Here is a 17,563-nt window from a genome sequence, read left to right on the forward strand (position 1 = left end):
TTTGTGCTGCAGAGAATTGTTTTTGGTTTTCATTAATTTGATTTGTTTGTGTTGTTCCATGTATAACGAATGTGATCGCTAACGGATTGGCGGCTTCTTTCATTAACCACAGATCAGTACCGAGTGGTTATATAACCTATGTGGCAGAGAATACTTCTAAACAAATCAAGTCTAGCCGGAATGTTTCCAATGTAAATCATTGTGATGTTAATAAGCTGCAAAAGTCTCACTTATACCTGTAACAGAATCTATCTGTATTCTAAACAACTGAGACACCATCTAAACCAGGGGTGAGCAATTATATCAGCTGGGGGGCCACTTCCAGCAGATATTTGAGGGCCGCACTCCAGAAATAGGGGGTGTGGTCACTCAAAAGGGGGTGTGTCTTTGGATGTATTGTAGCACACCATATACCCCTTTTACACATCATGCAACACAATAGTAGGTCCCTTATACTTGCCCCTTACATTAGTAATGCCACACACCTGCCCCCATTAGTAACGCCACACACCTGCCCGCATTAGTAACGCCACACACCTGCCTCCATTAGTAATACCACACACCTGCCCCCATTAGTAACGCCGCACACCTGCCCCCATTAGTAACGCCACACACCTGCCCCCATTAGTAATGTCACACACCTGCCCTCATTAGTAACGCCGCACACCTGCCCCCATTAGTAACGCCACACACCTGCCCCCATTAGTAACGCTGCACACCTGCCCCCATTAGTAACGTCGCACACCTGCCCCCATTAGTAACGTCGCACACCTGCCCCCATTAGTAACACCGCACACCTGCCCCCATTAGTAACACCGCACACCTGCCCCCATTAGTAACGTCGCACACCCGCCCCCATTAGTAACGCCGCACACCTGCCCCCATTAGTAACGCCACACACCTGCCCTTATTAGTAACGCCGCACACCTACCCCCATTAGTAACGCCGCACACCCGCCCCCATTAGTAACGCCGCACACCCGCCCCCATTAGTAACGTCGCACACCCGCCCCCATTAGTAACGTCGCACACCCGCCCCATTAGTAACGTCGCACACCCGCCCCCATTATTAACGCCGCACACCCGCCCCCATTAGTAACGTCGCACACCTGCCCCCATTAGTAACGCCGCACACCTGCCCCCATTAGTAACGCCGCACACCTGCCCCCATTAGTAACGTCGCACACCCGCCCCCATTATTAACGCTGCACACCCGCCCCCATTAGTAATGTCACACACCCGCCCCCATTAGTAACGTCGCACACCCGCCCCCATTAGTAATGTCACACACCCGCCCCCATTAGTAACGCCGCACACCCGCCCCCATTAGTAACGCCGCACACCCGCCCCCATTAGTAACGCCGCACACCCGCCCCCATTAGTAACGCCGCACACCCGCCCCCATTAGTAACGCCGCACACCCGCCCCCATTAGTAACGCCGCACACCCGCCCCCATTATTAACGCCGCACACCCGCCCCCATTAGTAACGTCGCACACCCGCCCCCATTAGTAACGCCGCACACCCGCCCCCATTAGTAACGCCGCACACCCGCCCCCATTAGTAACGCCGCACACCCGCCCCCATTAGTAACGCCGCACACCCGCCCCCATTAGTAACGCCGCACACCCGCCCCCATTAGTAACGCCGCACACCCGCCCCCATTAGTAACGCCGCACACCCGCCCCCATTATTAACGCCGCACACCCGCCCCCATTATTAACGCCGCACACCCGCCCCCATTATTAACGCCGCACACCCGCCCCCATTAGTAACGCCGCACACCCGCCCCCATTAGTAACGCCGCACACCCGCCCCATTATTAACGCCGCACACCCGCCCCCATTAGTAACGTCACACACCCGCCCCCATTAGTAACGTCGCACACCCGCCCCCATTAGTAACGCCGCACACCCGCCCCATTATTAACGCCGCACACCCGCCCCCATTAGTAACGTCACACACCCGCACACCCGCCCCCATTAGTAACGTCGCACACCCGCCCCCATTAGTAACGTCGCACACCCGCCCCCATTAGTAACGCCGCACACCCGCCCCCATTAGTAACGTCGCACACCCGCCCCCATTAGTAACGTCGCACACCCGCCCCCATTAGTAACGTCGCACACCCGCCCCCATTAGTAACGTCGCACACCCGCCCCCATTAGTAACGCCGCACACCCGCCCCCATTAGTAACGTCGCACACCCGCCCCCATTAGTAACGCCGCACACCTGCCCCCATTAGTAACGCCGCACACCTGCCCCCATTAGTAACGTCGCACACTCGCCCCCATTAGTAACGTCGCACACCTGCCCCATTAGTAACGTCACACACCCGCCCCCATTATTAACGCCGCACACCCGCCCCCATTATTAACGCCGCACACCCGCCCCCATTAGTAATGTCGCACACCCGCCCCCATTATTAACGTCGCACACCCGCCCCCATTAGTAACGTCGCACACCCGCCCCCATTAGTAACGTCGCACACCCGCCCCCATTAGTAACGTCGCACACCCGCCCCCATTAGTAACGTCGCACACCCGCCCCCATTAGTAACGCCGCACACCCGCCCCCATTAGTAACGTCGCACACCCGCCCCCATTAGTAACGTCGCACACCCGCCCCCATTAGTAACGCCGCACACCCGCCCCCATTAGTAACGCCGCACACCCGCCCCCATTAGTAACGCCGCACACCCGCTCCTCTTTAGATATTCCAAACACCTGCGCATCAGCCTTGAAAAATGCCACCGATTGCAGCCCCATGCAATCACGCGACTCACCTTTGGCGGCGGCACTGTGGCTGCAGTGACATGTGGGCAGCTCGGTGCTGCTGTATGTGTGTCTGATGGCGGCTGTGGACTATGCCGCTCACACACACAGCCGCCATCGGACGAACACACAGCAGCGCCAAGCAGCGAGCCAGTCAGGAGCCGCATGTGGCAGAGTATAACTTTTACACCAGTCAAGTGTAGCCGGAATGTTTCCAATGTAAATCATTGTGATGTTAATAAGCTGCGATGCTGCAAAAGTCTCACGTATACAAGTAACACAATCTATCTGTAATCTAACTACTGAGACACATGTAATGCAAGAGGCTGTTACCTGCTGCTGCGGTACAGACAATACGAGATTCCTGCAGACAATACACTAAAACTGTCTCTCCGAATAATCAGTTATTAGATATATCGGACTCTCACACAAACACTCTCCGGGGATATGATTTATTAATAGACAAGCACCATGATATCGGTGTATAGAGGAATTGTATCATCTCACTATATATCCATTAGACAATAATACGTAATTACAGGGCGATTCCTTGTAAAGATTGGAAAGAAACGTTCGTATATTTGTTTCGTTTGATTTGTATGATATATTTGACCGATGATTATATCCTCATTACCAACTCATATTGAGCGATATACCAGGAATACCGATGGGATATCGGCATTACGGAAATATGATGGAGAACGCCATTAGTTTAGCTGTATAGTCGCAGGCTAATGAAGGCGTAGAATTAACTATATTAGAACACGATAATTCCCGGGGTTCTAGCGTGCACCCCACCGAGCTTCTTTCTCTGATATTATACCGTGCTGTAACTCGGGGGTGCACCCCTGCCCGTCACGGTGTAAATGCACAATCTACATCCAATCGGTCGGAATTGGATCTAGATTGATGGGATCGGACCCTTGTCGTCCTGGTGTGTACCCAGCAGAATAGTGAAAGGTGATGTAAGTCAGAGATACAATAGTCAGTCATGACCCCAAGACCATTGTCATTTATAACTGAAAACATTTCCCGAATATCTGGTGCGGATCCCCAAAACCGTTTTATTGTGCTGCACCTGGTTACATTTCCCTAGTGGCTGTATCCCGTATCATCTGCTGTATATATAGCGACCGATTCTGGATAACACGCAGTGATCTGAATTCATTCACGTACAAATGGCCGCAGCGAGTCGCACACTGGCCGGCCCATTCACAGTGGGGACGGAGGGCTGGGGGAGGGAGGTGGATCCCAGGACACCAGCCGCCTGTCCTCGGCCAGGCACACAAATAAAAGTCCATTCAGAAAGAAAAAATATATCTGAACTGCGCTTTTCAGGTAAGTAATCAAGTCGTGACCATTTATTTGCTTAATAAGCACATTTAAAATTAAATCCTAAAAAAATGATACACAATTAACCCCTTCAGTGGTGGGTTTTGCTGGGGCAGGACAAACCTACCAGGGCAGGTTTGTCCTGCCCCAGCAAAACTCACCACAGATCATCAGAAGCCGCCGCCCCCCCCCTCCCCTCCCCCCCCCTTCGCTCCGGCGTTAGTACACTAGAGCTCCCCTACAGCCTCTGCTCCAGCCGCCTGTCAGTGATCACACACAGGCGGCAGCCTTGGGGATGTTTCGCGGCGGCTTGGGAGGACTCTGGTGCCTGAACTCTCCCGAGTCCCCCTGAACATCCCCGAGCCTGCTGCCTGTCAATCACTAGAACTAATGGCGGCGGGGGCAGGGGAGCTGAGAGGTGAGGGGGATTGAGGGGAGGGGACAGCAGAGCGGCCACTGGGGGGGGGATGCTCGGACAGATGTTGTGCCAGTGGTGCAAACCTGGACACCACTGGTGCCCACCTTCATTTTAGTGGTATGTCCGGAATTTTTCCGGGACAGCACGCTGAGGCAGCGCAGCTGAGCCCGGGCAGACCACTCTAGTGGTTAAAATACACTGAAAAATAGCATATTTGCTTGGTGAAAATATATATATATGCTTCCACTTTCAATATATAAGAGTGGGAATTTTAGGAAATTCACCCCACTGATCCTTCTTTGAATGGATCCTGTTCCGGTTGACAAGGTGGTTTTTATGGGGGGACAGTTTCTTTGTCACAGGTATCTGGGATGGGATGCAGTTAAAATCCCGGCGGTCGGGATCCCGGCGTTAAGAAACCCGACGCCGGAATCCCGACCGCAGAAATCCCGACACTTTCTCCCTCCGTGGGTGTCCACGACACCCCTGGAGGGAGAATAAATTAGTGTGCCGAGCGTGGCGAGCGCAGCGAGCCTGCAAGGGGGGGCGATCCACGTCCCCCCTTGTCAGGATTTCGGCGGTCGGGATTCCGGCGTCGGGATTTTGAACGCCGGGACTTCATACTGAATCCTCTGGGATATCCGCCACTGCTGCAATAGCCCCAAATTTATGGTAATGTCCACTTTCAGTCCTGGTTCACGTATCCTGGGAGGAAGGAATGGGGGTGCTGTACCCTGACGCGGTGTCCTCTCCTTGCAAGGCTCTCTGTATTTATACCTTAGGCCAATATGGCCGCTGATAATATTATATATTAATATATTCATAAAAACACATAAAATACTTATAAACAGAAGGCAGACATGTGACTAATTTTCACCAGACATTACAATGGATCTCAGATCCCGATCATGTGACCTATTGTTTGTGTTCTCTTATATTACCTCCAATCTTTCGGGGTGAAGTACCTTCCACCGTCCCTCCCTGCTCTGCACCAATACTCCCTTCCTACTCCGCACTACTCCCAACACCATTCCTCCCTGCTCTGCACCACTACTTCCTTCCTACTCTCCAGTACTACTCCCACCCTCCTTCCCTGCACCACTACTCCCTTACTACTCTGCACTACTACTCCCACCATCCCTCCCTGCTCTGCACCACTACTCCCTTCCTACTCCCACCGTCCCTCCCTGCTCTGCACCCCTTCTCCTTTCCTACTCCGCACTACTAGTTCCACTGTCCCTCCATGCTCTGCACCACTACTCCCTTCCTATTCCACACTACTACTCCCACCCTCCCTTCCTACTCCGAACTACTACTAACACCGTTCCTCCCTGCTCTGCACCACTACTCCCTTCCTACTCTGCAATACTACTCCCACCCTCCTTCCCTGCACCACTTCTCCCTTACTACTCTGCACTACTACCCCCACTGTCCCTCCTTGCTCCGCACCACCACTCCCTTCCTACTCTGCACTACCACTTCCACCGTTCCTCCCTGCTCTGCACCACTACTCCCTTCCTACTCTGCACTACTACTCCCACCATCCCTCCCTGCTCCGCACCACTACTCCCTTCCTACTCTGCACTACTACTCCCACCGTCCCTCCCTGCTCCACACCACTACTCCCTTCCTACTCTGCACCACTAGTTCCACCGTCCCTTCCTACTCCGCACTACTACTTCCACCGTTCCGCACTGCTCCGCACTGCTCCGCACCACTACTCCCTCCCTGCTCTGCACTACTTCTCCCCATCCCTCCCTGCTCTGCACCACTACTCCCTTCCTACTCCGCACTAATACTCCCACCATCCCTTCCTACTCCGCACTACTACTTCCACCGTTCCTTCCTACTCTGCACTACTACTCCCACTGTCCCTCACAGCTCCGCACCACTACTCCCTTCCTACTCTAACTACTACTCCCACCATCCCTCCCTGCTCTGCACCACTACTCCCTTCCTACTCTGCACTACTACTCCCACTGTCCCTCCGTGCTTTGCACCACTACTCCCTTCCTACTCCGCACTACTAATCTAACCCTCCCTCCTTGCTATGCACCACTGCTCTCTTCCTACTCTGCACTACTACTCCCACCATCCCTCCTTGCTATGCACCACTACTCCCTTCCTACTCTGCACTACTACTCCCACTGTCCCCCCCTGCTCTGCACCACTTCTCCCTTCCTACTCTGCACTACTACTCCCACCGTCCCTCCCTGCTCTGCATCACTACTCCCTTTCTACTGTACACTACTACTCCCACCGTCCCTCCCTTCTCCGCACCACTACTTCCTTCCTACTCCGCACTACTACTCCCACCATCCCTCCCTGCTTTGCACCACTACTCCCTACCCGCACTACTACTCCCACCGTCCATCCCTGCTCTACACCACTACTCCCTTCCACTCAGCACTACTACTTCCACCGTCCATCAGTGCTCCGCACCACTACTCCCTTCCTACTCAGCACTACTACTTCCACCGTCCATCCCTGCTCTGCACCACTACTCCCTTCCTACTCTGCACTACTAATCACATTCTCCCTACCAGCTCTGCACCACTGTTCCCACCCTCCCTGCTCTACACTTCTACTCCCACCGTCCCTCCCTGCTCCACACTACAACTTCCACCATCCCTCCCAGATCTGCACTACTATTCCCACCGTCCCTCCCTGCTCCGCACCACTACTCCCTTCCTACTCTGTACTACTACTCCCACTGTTCCTCTCTGCTCCGCACCACTACTCCCTTCCTGCTCCGCACCACTACTCCCACTGTTCCTCTCTGCTCCGCACCACTACTCCCATTCCACTTCACACTACTACTCCCACCGTTCCTCCCTGCTCCGCACCACTACTCCCTTCCTACTCTGCACTACTATTCCCACCGTCCCTCCCTGCTTTGCACCACTACTCCCACCTTCCCTGCTCCACACCACTACTTCCACAATCCCTCTCAGATCTGAAAAACAAATCACTCCCCGCTCCACACATTACTCACAGCCCTCCTATTCTTCCTCTCTGCTCCGCACCACTATTCCCATCCTCCCTCCCTGCTCCGCACCACTATTCCCATCCTCCCTCCCTGCTCCGCAACACTATTCCCACCCTGCTCTGCAATACTAATGTGCTTGATGGGGGAAAGGGGCCCCCACAGATTTCAGTGTATGGGGCCCCAAGATTTCTGTTGCCAGCCCTGCTCCCTGCAGCCAGGGATAGTGATCATGTGCAGAGGCCCTGCACTGCGGGTATTAGCCATCCCAGAGACCCAGGGGGAGGGAAGTCATGTAAGGAGCCCGGCCAGCCTCTCTCCCCCTGGTGATTACACGGCAGGAGAAGGAAGAGGAGCAAGGATCTGCTCCGTGGCTGTTTGTCCCAGGTTCCACATGTGGATCTAACCACTATTCAGCTGCTGGGGAGATCTGGCCTTCAACCCAGGAATGTGGCAGTGTGGGCTTCTGGGGGTGTTGGTCACTGCACGAGGTGTAACGCGACTACGGGTCACTGCGTGAGGTGTGAGGTGTAACCTGACTATGGGTCACTGCGTGAGGTGTAACGTGACTACGGGTCAATGCGTGAGGTGTAACGTGACTATGGGTCACTGCGTGTGTTGTGTAACGTGACTATGGGTCACTGCGTGTGTTGTGTAACGTGACTATGGGTCACTATGTGAGGTGTAACGTGACTATGGGTCACTGCGTGTGTTGTGTAACGTGACTATGGGTCACTATGTGAGGTGTAACGTGACTATGGGTCACTAAGTGAGGTGTAACGTGACTACGGGTCACTACGTGAGGTGTAACGTGACTATGGGTCACTGCGTGAGGTGTAACGTGACTATGGGTCACTGCGTGTGTTGTGTAACGTGACTACGGGTCACTATGTGAGGTGTAACGTGACTATGGGTCACTATGTGAGGTGTAACGTGACTACGGGTCACTACGTGAGGTGTAACGTGACTATGGGTCACTGTGTGAGGTGTAACGTGACTATGGGTCACTATGTGAGGTGTAACGTGACTATGGGTCACTATGTGAGGTGTAACGTGACTACGGGTCACTACGTGAGGTGTAACGTGACTGTGGGTCACTGTGTGAGGTGTAACGTGAATACGGGTCACTACGTGAGGTGTAACGTGAATACGGGTCACTACGTGAGGTGTAACGTGACTATGGGTAACTGCGTGAGGTGTAACGTGAATATGGGTCACTGCGTGAGGTGTAACGTGAATATGGGTCACTACGTGAGGTGTAACGTGACTGTGGGTCACTACGTGAGGTGTAACGTGAATACGGGTCACTACGTGAGGTGTAACGTGAATACGGGTCACTACGTGAGGTGTAACGTGACTATGGGTAACTGCGTGAGGTGTAACGTGAGTAGGGGTCACTGCGTGAGGTGTAACGTGACTGTGGGTCACTACGTGAGGTGTAACGTGAATACGGGTCACTACGTGAGGTGTAACGTGACTATGGGTAACTGCGTGAGGTGTAACGTGAATATGGGTCACTACGTGTGTTGTGTAATGTGACTATGGGTCACTGTGGGCCTTATTCTGATCGGTGCGTACTTTCCCGAATTCCTACGGTGCGGTCCGCACGCCACGCTGTGCGGACGTCGGCCGTTAAAACGCCCACCGAGCCTCCGCTTTCGGACGGACTCGCACTTTAAGAACAGGGCGTGTTTACGGACGACATACAAACCATGCGTGTGCGGTGGACACACTCAGATTCTGCACGGTATTACAGAGTATGCACGGTGATACCGCATCAGAACGGATGGGAAGCTGGCCGTACGCACCGATGCGGTGTATTTACGCAAAACTAGCCACTATTATCTCAACTCTGCAATACATCACATGACCCACTTATTCAATTACCTATCCTCATTAAAAAATGTTTATTTGTAATTGGAATCAATTAAATGCCAATATATACTTAAACCCATGCCTAACACATCCATTGCACACATTAACCCTTACATCAATTGAAGTGCAATGGTTTCAATTAAAGCACTGACAAGCGTCCTATTAGTGAGTAATGAGTAAAGGAGTCGATTGTATTGGGTTCAGGTGTTAATGGTTGTAGTCATTAGGCGTTCCGTTCGCCTACCGCAGGACCGAGTGGTTTCCGCAAAGCAATACTTGCCTTATGGACACCGCACATTTCTATCGGTTTTGTTCGCGGGCATTCGGAGTGCTATCCGAATGCACGCCCCCCAACATAAGTGTACTCCCCCGTGTCCGCCCATGTTTCCACCCAGTTTTGCCCACTTTGAAACTATGCCCCTGTGTCATTCCGCATGACGCCCATAATACGCCCATATTTCCCGAGTGATTGCGGTGCACAGTTTTGTACGGGATTAGCACGAACAGGTACGGAGTCAATGCGTGGCACATGCGCCTTGCGTTCCCCACGCATGCGCAGACGCCGTAAAAACGCTATCCGAAAGTGTTCGGGAAAGTACGCATCAATCAGAATAAGGCCCTGTGTGAGGTGTAACGTGACTATGGGTCACTACGTGAGGTGTAACGTGAATACGGGTCACTATGTGAGGTGTAACATGACTGTGGGTCACTGCGTGTGTTGTGTAATGTGAATAGGATTGTTCTACACTATGGTATAATTTGGGCCAGGATAATATTTTATAGCACACCTGACTTTTCACCACGCGCCTTCTTTTTCATTTCTTTGTGGTGTTTGGACTGTAGGAAGCAAATTTTGAATTTTAAGGTGCATATAACATGCTAGTGCCAACCCTGGCTATGCCCGCTGGGCGAGGGTAGGGGGTAGGTGGCAGGGAAGGAGAGCTCCATGTCCTGAATGAATACGGGTCACTACGTGAGGTGTAACGCGAATACGGGTCACTATGTGAGGTGTAACGTGAATACGGGTCACTGCGTGAGGTGTAACGTGACTGTGGGTCACTACGTGTGTTGTGTAACGTGAGTACGGGTCACTACGTGTGTTGTGTAATGTGAATAGGATAGTTCTACACTATGGTATAATTTGGGCCAGGATAATATTTTATAGCACACCTGACTTTTCACCACGCGCCTTCTTTTTCATTTCTTTGTGGTGTTTGGACTGTAGGAAGCAAATTTTGAATTTTAAGGTGCATATAACATGCTAGTGCCAACCCTGGCTATGCCCGCTGGGCGAGGGTAGGGGGTAGGTGGCAGGGAAGGAGAGCTCCATGTCCTGAATGAATACGGGTCACTACGTGAGGTGTAACGCGAATACGGGTCACTATGTGAGGTGTAACGTGAATACGGGTCACTGCGTGAGGTGTAACGTGACTGTGGGTCACTACGTGTGTTGTGTAACGTGAGTACGGGTCACTACGTGTGTTGTGTAGAGTGAATAGGATAGTTCTACACTATGGTATAATTTGGGCCAGGATAATATTTTATAGCACACCTGACTTGTCACCACGCGCCTTCTTTTTCATTTCTTTGTGGTGTTTGGACTGTAGGAAGCAAATTTTGAATTTTAAGGTGCATATAACATGCTAGTGCCAACCCTGGCTATGCCCGCTGGGCGAGGGTAGGGGGTAGGTGGCAGGGAAGGAGAGCTCCATGTCCTGAATGAATACGGGTCACTACGTGAGGTGTAACGCGAATACGGGTCACTATGTGAGGTGTAACGTGAATACGGGTCACTGCGTGAGGTGTAACGTGACTGTGGGTCACTACGTGTGTTGTGTAACGTGAGTACGGGTCACTACGTGTGTTGTGTAATGTGAATAGGATAGTTCTACACTATGGTATAATTTGGGCCAGGATAATATTTTATAGCACACCTGACTTTTCACCACGCACCTTCTTTTTCATTTCTTTGTGGTGTTTGGACTGTAGGGAGCAAATTTTGAATTTTAAGGTGCATATAACATGCTAGTGCCAACCCTGGCTATGCCCGCTGGGCGAGGGTAGGGGGTAGGTGGCAGGGAAGGAGAGCTCCATGTCCTGAATGAATACGGGTCACTACGTGAGGTGTAACGCGAATACGGGTCACTATGTGAGGTGTAACGTGAATACGGGTCACTGCGTGAGGTGTAACGTGACTGTGGGTCACTACGTGTGTTGTGTAACGTGAGTACGGGTCACTACGTGTGTTGTGTAATGTGAATAGGATAGTTCTACACTATGGTATAATTTGGGCCAGGATAATATTTTATAGCACACCTGACTTTTCACCACGCGCCTTCTTTTTCATTTCTTTGTGGTGTTTGGACTGTAGGGAGCAAATTTTGAATTTTAAGGTGCATATAACATGCTAGTGCCAACCCTGGCTATGCCCGCTGGGCGAGGGTAGGGGGTAGGTGGCAGGAAAGGAGAGCTCCATGTCCTCTCCATGACCACTTTAAGCACTGAGTAACACACAGGGGGGTGACAGGGTGGTAACACACAGGGGGGCACAGGACGGTAACACACAGGGGGGGGGGGGGGTGACAGGACGATAACACGGGGGTGACAGGACGGTAACACGGGGGGGTGTGTGACAGGACAGTAACACACGGGGGGGCACAGGACGGTAACACACAGGGGGGGGGTGACAGGACGATAACACGGGGGTGACAGGACGGTAACACGGGGGGTGTGTGACAGGACAGTAACACACGGGGGGGCACAGGACGGTAACACACGGGGGGGCACAGGACGGTAACACACGGGGGGGCACAGGGACAATGAGCACATCACACAGACAGAACAGGGATATCACCACCTGTCAGGGGACATCACCAGCTGTACACAATGTAGCTGGCTGCACAGTGCCACCATAGGCCTCCCAGCATACACACACTATGGAGGGACCATTACCATGGTAACAGGAAGTCTGGTCACTAAGGGGTTACCATGCAGAGCAGTCACCGCGGGGGAGGGGGGTCCTGCACTCATATACCGCCCCCTATATCACTAATCATTCTCCACACACACAGCTGGGAACCCCAGGCCGGAGTCCTCTGCAGCGGGGACACCTCCAGAGCCCGGGACACGCCACTTCCGGTCTGTGCGTTCCACACTACTTCCGCGTTCCAACATACATACGCTCTGTGCGTTCCAGCGTACTTCCATCTATCGTTCAATTTATCACGTTACATCCGGCCAAATCCCCGACCCTTGTGCTTCATTACAACTTCCGGGTCATTACGGGACGGAGCGGGAGAGATCAGGTAATTCTACAGGTGGAGCAGCCTGTGGTGTCCTGTTGTTATTATACATGGAGAGAAGACTGTGGTGTCCTATTATACTGGGGGAGCAGCCTGTGGTGTCCTGTTACTATTATACGGGGGGAGCAGCCTGTGGTGTCCTGTTGTTATTATATTTGGGGAGCAGCCTGTAGTGTACTGTTATTATTATTATTATACAGGGGGAGCAGCCTGTGGTGTCCTGTTGTTATTATTATATAGGGAGGGCAGACTGTAGTGTCCTATTATTATACAGGGGGAGCAGCCTGTGGTGTCCTATTATTATACAGGGGGAGCAGCCTGTGGTGTCCTATTATTATTATACAGGCAGAGTAGCCTGTGGTGTCCTGTTGTTGTTATTATAATACAGGGGGAGCAGCCTGTGGTGTCCTGTTGTTATTATTATTATACAGGGAGACTTACTGGTTACTCCGTGTTACATATCTGTGTTACATATGCTCTCCGTGACGTGTTATATGTATTATATTTATTCCTAGGCGCTCCAGCTGTGAGGATCCAGAGTCTTTATTACACGTCACACGTTCTGTATTCTCACTGATTCCCTGAGGATGGAGACGGACAGGAGTCCCAGGACTGAGAGGATAATAACTATCACCCTGGAGATCATCTATCTGCTGACCGGGGAGGTGACAGTGACATCACTTATATCTATAGTAATAATACAGGGACGTGACCGGGGAGGTGACAGTGACATCACTTATATCTATAGTATTAATACAGGGACGTGACCGGGGAGGTGACAGTGACATCACTTATATCTATAGTAATAATACAGGGAGGTGACAGTGACATCACTTATATCTATAGTAATAATACAGGGACGTGACCGGGGAGGTGACAGTGACATCACTTATATCTATAGTAATAATACAGGGATGTGACCGGGGAGGTGACAGTGACATCACTTATATCTATAGTAATAATACAGGGACGTGACCGGGGAGGTGACGTGACATCACTTATATCTATAGTAATAATACAGGGATGTGACCGGGGAGGTGTCAGTGACATCACTAATATCTGTAGTAATAATACATGGACGTGACAGTGACATCACTTATATCTATAGTAATAATACAGGGATGTGACCGGGGAGGTGACAGTGACATCACTTATATCTATAGTAATAATACAGGGACGTGACCGGGGAGGTGACAGTGACATCACTTATATCTATAGTAATAATACAGGGATGTGACCGGGGAGGTGACAGTGACATCACTTATATCTATAGTAATAATACAGGGACGTGACCGGGGAGGTGACAGTGACATCACTTATATCTATAGTAATAATACAGGAATACAGGGACGTGACCGGGAGGTGACAGTGACATCACTTATATCTATAGTAATAATACAGGGACGTGACAGTGACATCACTTATATCTATAGTAATAATACAGGGATGTGACCGGGGAGGTGACAGTGACATCACTTATATCTATAGTAATAATACAGGGACGTGACAGTGACATCACTTATACCTATAGTAATAATACAGGGATGTGACCGGGGAGGTGACAGTGACATCACTTATATCTATAGTAATAATACAGGGACATGATCGGGGAGGTGACAGTGACATCACTTATATCTATAGTAATAATACAGGGACATGATCGGGGAGGTGACAGTGACATCACTTATATCTATAGTAATAATACAGAGACATGACCGGGGAGGTGACAGTGACATCACTTATATCTATAGTAATAATACAGGGACATGATCGGGGAGGTGACAGTGACATCACTTATATCTATAGTAATAATACAGGGACATGACCGGGGAGGTGACGGTGACATCACTTATATCTATAGTAATAATACAGGGAGGTGATGGGATCTGGCATTGTGTATAATGATATTTGATGTCTTCCCCAATACACAGGGTTACACAGTAGTGAAGAAGACATCTGGTGAGTGTGAGACACCCAGCAGCCGTCCCCATGAGTCAGGAGGACAGAGAAGGACCCAGAGCCCCATCACGGTGCCTCCACCTCACTCACTGACACATGAGAGGCACAATGACAAGAAGATCCTGGAACTCACCAACAAGATCATTCAGCTGCTGACTGGAGAGGTGACTGCTGGGAATGGGACGTTATACAGTAACACCGGGGGATGTGACTAGAGAGGTGACTGCTGGGAATGGGACGTTATACTGTAACACCAGGGGATGTGACCGGAGAGGTGACTGCTGGGAGTGGGACGTTATACAGTAACACCGGGTGATGTGACCGGAGAGGTGACTGCTGGGAATGGGACGTTATACAGTAACACCGGGGGATGTGACCGGAGAGGTGACTGCTGGGAGTGGGACATTATACAGTAACACCGGGGATGTGACCGGAGAGGTGACTGCTGGGAATGGGACGTTATACAGTAACACTGGGGGATTTGACCAGAGAGGTGACTGCTGGGAATGGGACGTTATACAGTAACACCGGGGATGTGACCGGAGAGGTGACTGCTGGGAATGGGACGTTCTACAGTAACACCGGGGATGTGACCGGAGAGGTGACCGCTGGGAATGGGACATAATACAGTAACACCGGGGGGATGTGACTAGAGAGGTGACTGCTGGGAATGGGACGTTCTACAGTAACACCGGGGATGTGACCGGAGAGGTGACTGCTGGGAATGGGACGTTATACAGTAACACTGGGGGATGTGACCGGACAGGTGACTGCTGGGAATGGGACGTTATACAGTAACTCCGCGGGATGTGACTGGAGAGGTGACTGCTGGGAATGGGACGTTATACAGTAACACCGGGGGATGTGACCGGAGAGGTGACTGCTGGGAATGGGACGTTATACAGTAACACCGGGGGATGTGACCGGAGAGGTGACTGCTGGGAATGGGACGTTATACAGTAACACCGGGTGATGTGACCGGAGAGGTGACTGCTGGGAATGGGACGTTATACAGGAACACCGGGGGGATGTGACCGGAGAGGTGACTGCTGGGAATGGGACGTTATACAGGAACACCGGGGGGATGTGACCGGAGAGGTGAATGATGGGAATGGGACGTTATACAGTAACACCAGGGGATGTGACCGGAGAGGTGACCGCTGGGAATGGGACGTTATGCAGTAACACCGGGGATGTGACCGGACAGGTGACTGCTGGGAATGGGACGTTATACAGTAACACCGGGGGATGTGACCGGAGAGGTGACTGCTGGGAATGGGACGTTATACAGTAACACCGGGGGATGTGACTGGAGAGGTGACTGCTGGGAATGGGACGTTATACAGTAACATCGGGGGATGTGACCGGAGAGGTGACTGCTGGGAATGGGACGTTATACAGTAACACCGGGGGATGTAATTGGAAAGGTGACTGCTGGGAATGGGACGTCATACAGTAACACCGGGGGATGTCACCGAAGAGGTGACTGCTAGAAATGGGATGGTTTACAGTAACACCAGGAGGTGTGACCGGAGAGGTGACCGCTGGGAATGGGACATTATACAGTAACACCGGGGGATGTGGTCGGTAAGGTGACTGCTGGGAATGGGACTTTGTACAGTAACACCGGGTGGGATGTTACCGGAGAGGGGACTTCTGGGATTGGGACGTTATACAGTAACACCGGGGGGATGTGACTGGAGAGGTGACTGCTGGGAATGGGACGTTATACAGTAACACCGGGGGGTGTGACTGGAGAGGTGACTGCTGGGAATGGGACGTTATACAGTAACACCGGGGGATGTGACCGGAGAGGTGACTGCTGGGAATGGGACGTTATGCAGTAACACCGGGGATGTGACCGGACAGGTGACTGCTGGGAATGGGACGTTATACAGTAACACCGGGGGATGTGACCGGAGAGGTGACTGCTGGGAATGGGACGTTATACAGTAACACCGGGGGATGTGACTGGAGAGGTGACTGCTGGGAATGGGACGTTATACAGTAACATCGGGGGATGTGACCGGAGAGGTGACTGCTGGGAATGGGACGTTATACAGTAACACCGGGGGATGTAATTGGAAAGGTGACTGCTGGGAATGGGACGTCATACAGTAACACCGGGGGATGTCACCGAAGAGGTGACTGCTAGAAATGGGATGGTTTACAGTAACACCAGGAGGTGTGACCGGAGAGGTGACCGCTGGGAATGGGACATTATACAGTAACACCGGGGGATGTGGTCGGTAAGGTGACTGCTGGGAATGGGACTTTGTACAGTAACACCGGGTGGGATGTTACCGGAGAGGGGACTTCTGGGATTGGGACGTTATACAGTAACACCGGGGGGATGTGACTGGAGAGGTGACTGCTGGGAATGGGACGTTATACAGTAACACCGGGGGGTGTGACTGGAGAGGTGACTGCTGGGAATGGGACGTTATACAGTAACACCGGGGGATGTGACCGGAGAGGTGACTGCTGGGAATGGGACGTTATACAGTAACACCGGGGAATGTGACCGGAGAGGTGACTGCTGGGAATGGGACGTTATACAGTAACACCAGGGGATGTGACCGGAGAGGTGACTGCTGGGAATGGGACGTTATACAGTAACACCGGGGGATGTGACCGGAGAGGTGACTGCTGGGAATGGGACGTTATACAGTAACACCGGGGGATGTGACAGGAGAGGTGACTGCTGGGAATGGGACGTTATACAGTAACACCGGGGGATGTGACCGGAGAGGTGAATGCTGGGAATGGGACGTTATACAGTAACACCGGGGAATGTGACCGGAGAGGTGACTGCTGGGAATGTGACGTTATACAGTAACACCGGGGGATGTGACCGGAGAGGTGAATGCTGGGAATGGGACGTTATACAGTAACACCGGGGGATGTGACAGGAGAG

The 17,563-nt window shown here is 52.0% G+C and overlaps 1 protein-coding gene across 1 annotated transcript in view; it reads left to right on the forward strand.

Moving 5' to 3' along the window:
* The window catches only part of LOC146007410 (uncharacterized), a 50,336-nt gene that overhangs the window by 18,096 nt on the left and 14,677 nt on the right, over positions 1-17,563 (forward strand). Inside the window, exons 4-5 of the mRNA XM_083145761.1 lie at positions 13,219-13,352; positions 14,619-14,810. Coding sequence (XP_083001887.1) covers positions 13,219-13,352; positions 14,619-14,810 — 326 coding nt within the window. The remainder of the gene's footprint in view (positions 1-13,218; positions 13,353-14,618; positions 14,811-17,563) is intronic.

Source organism: Crinia signifera, chromosome 6 (assembly GCF_055691185.1).
Source record: "Crinia signifera chromosome 6, ASM5569118v1, whole genome shotgun sequence".
NCBI lineage: Eukaryota > Metazoa > Chordata > Amphibia > Anura > Myobatrachidae > Crinia > Crinia signifera.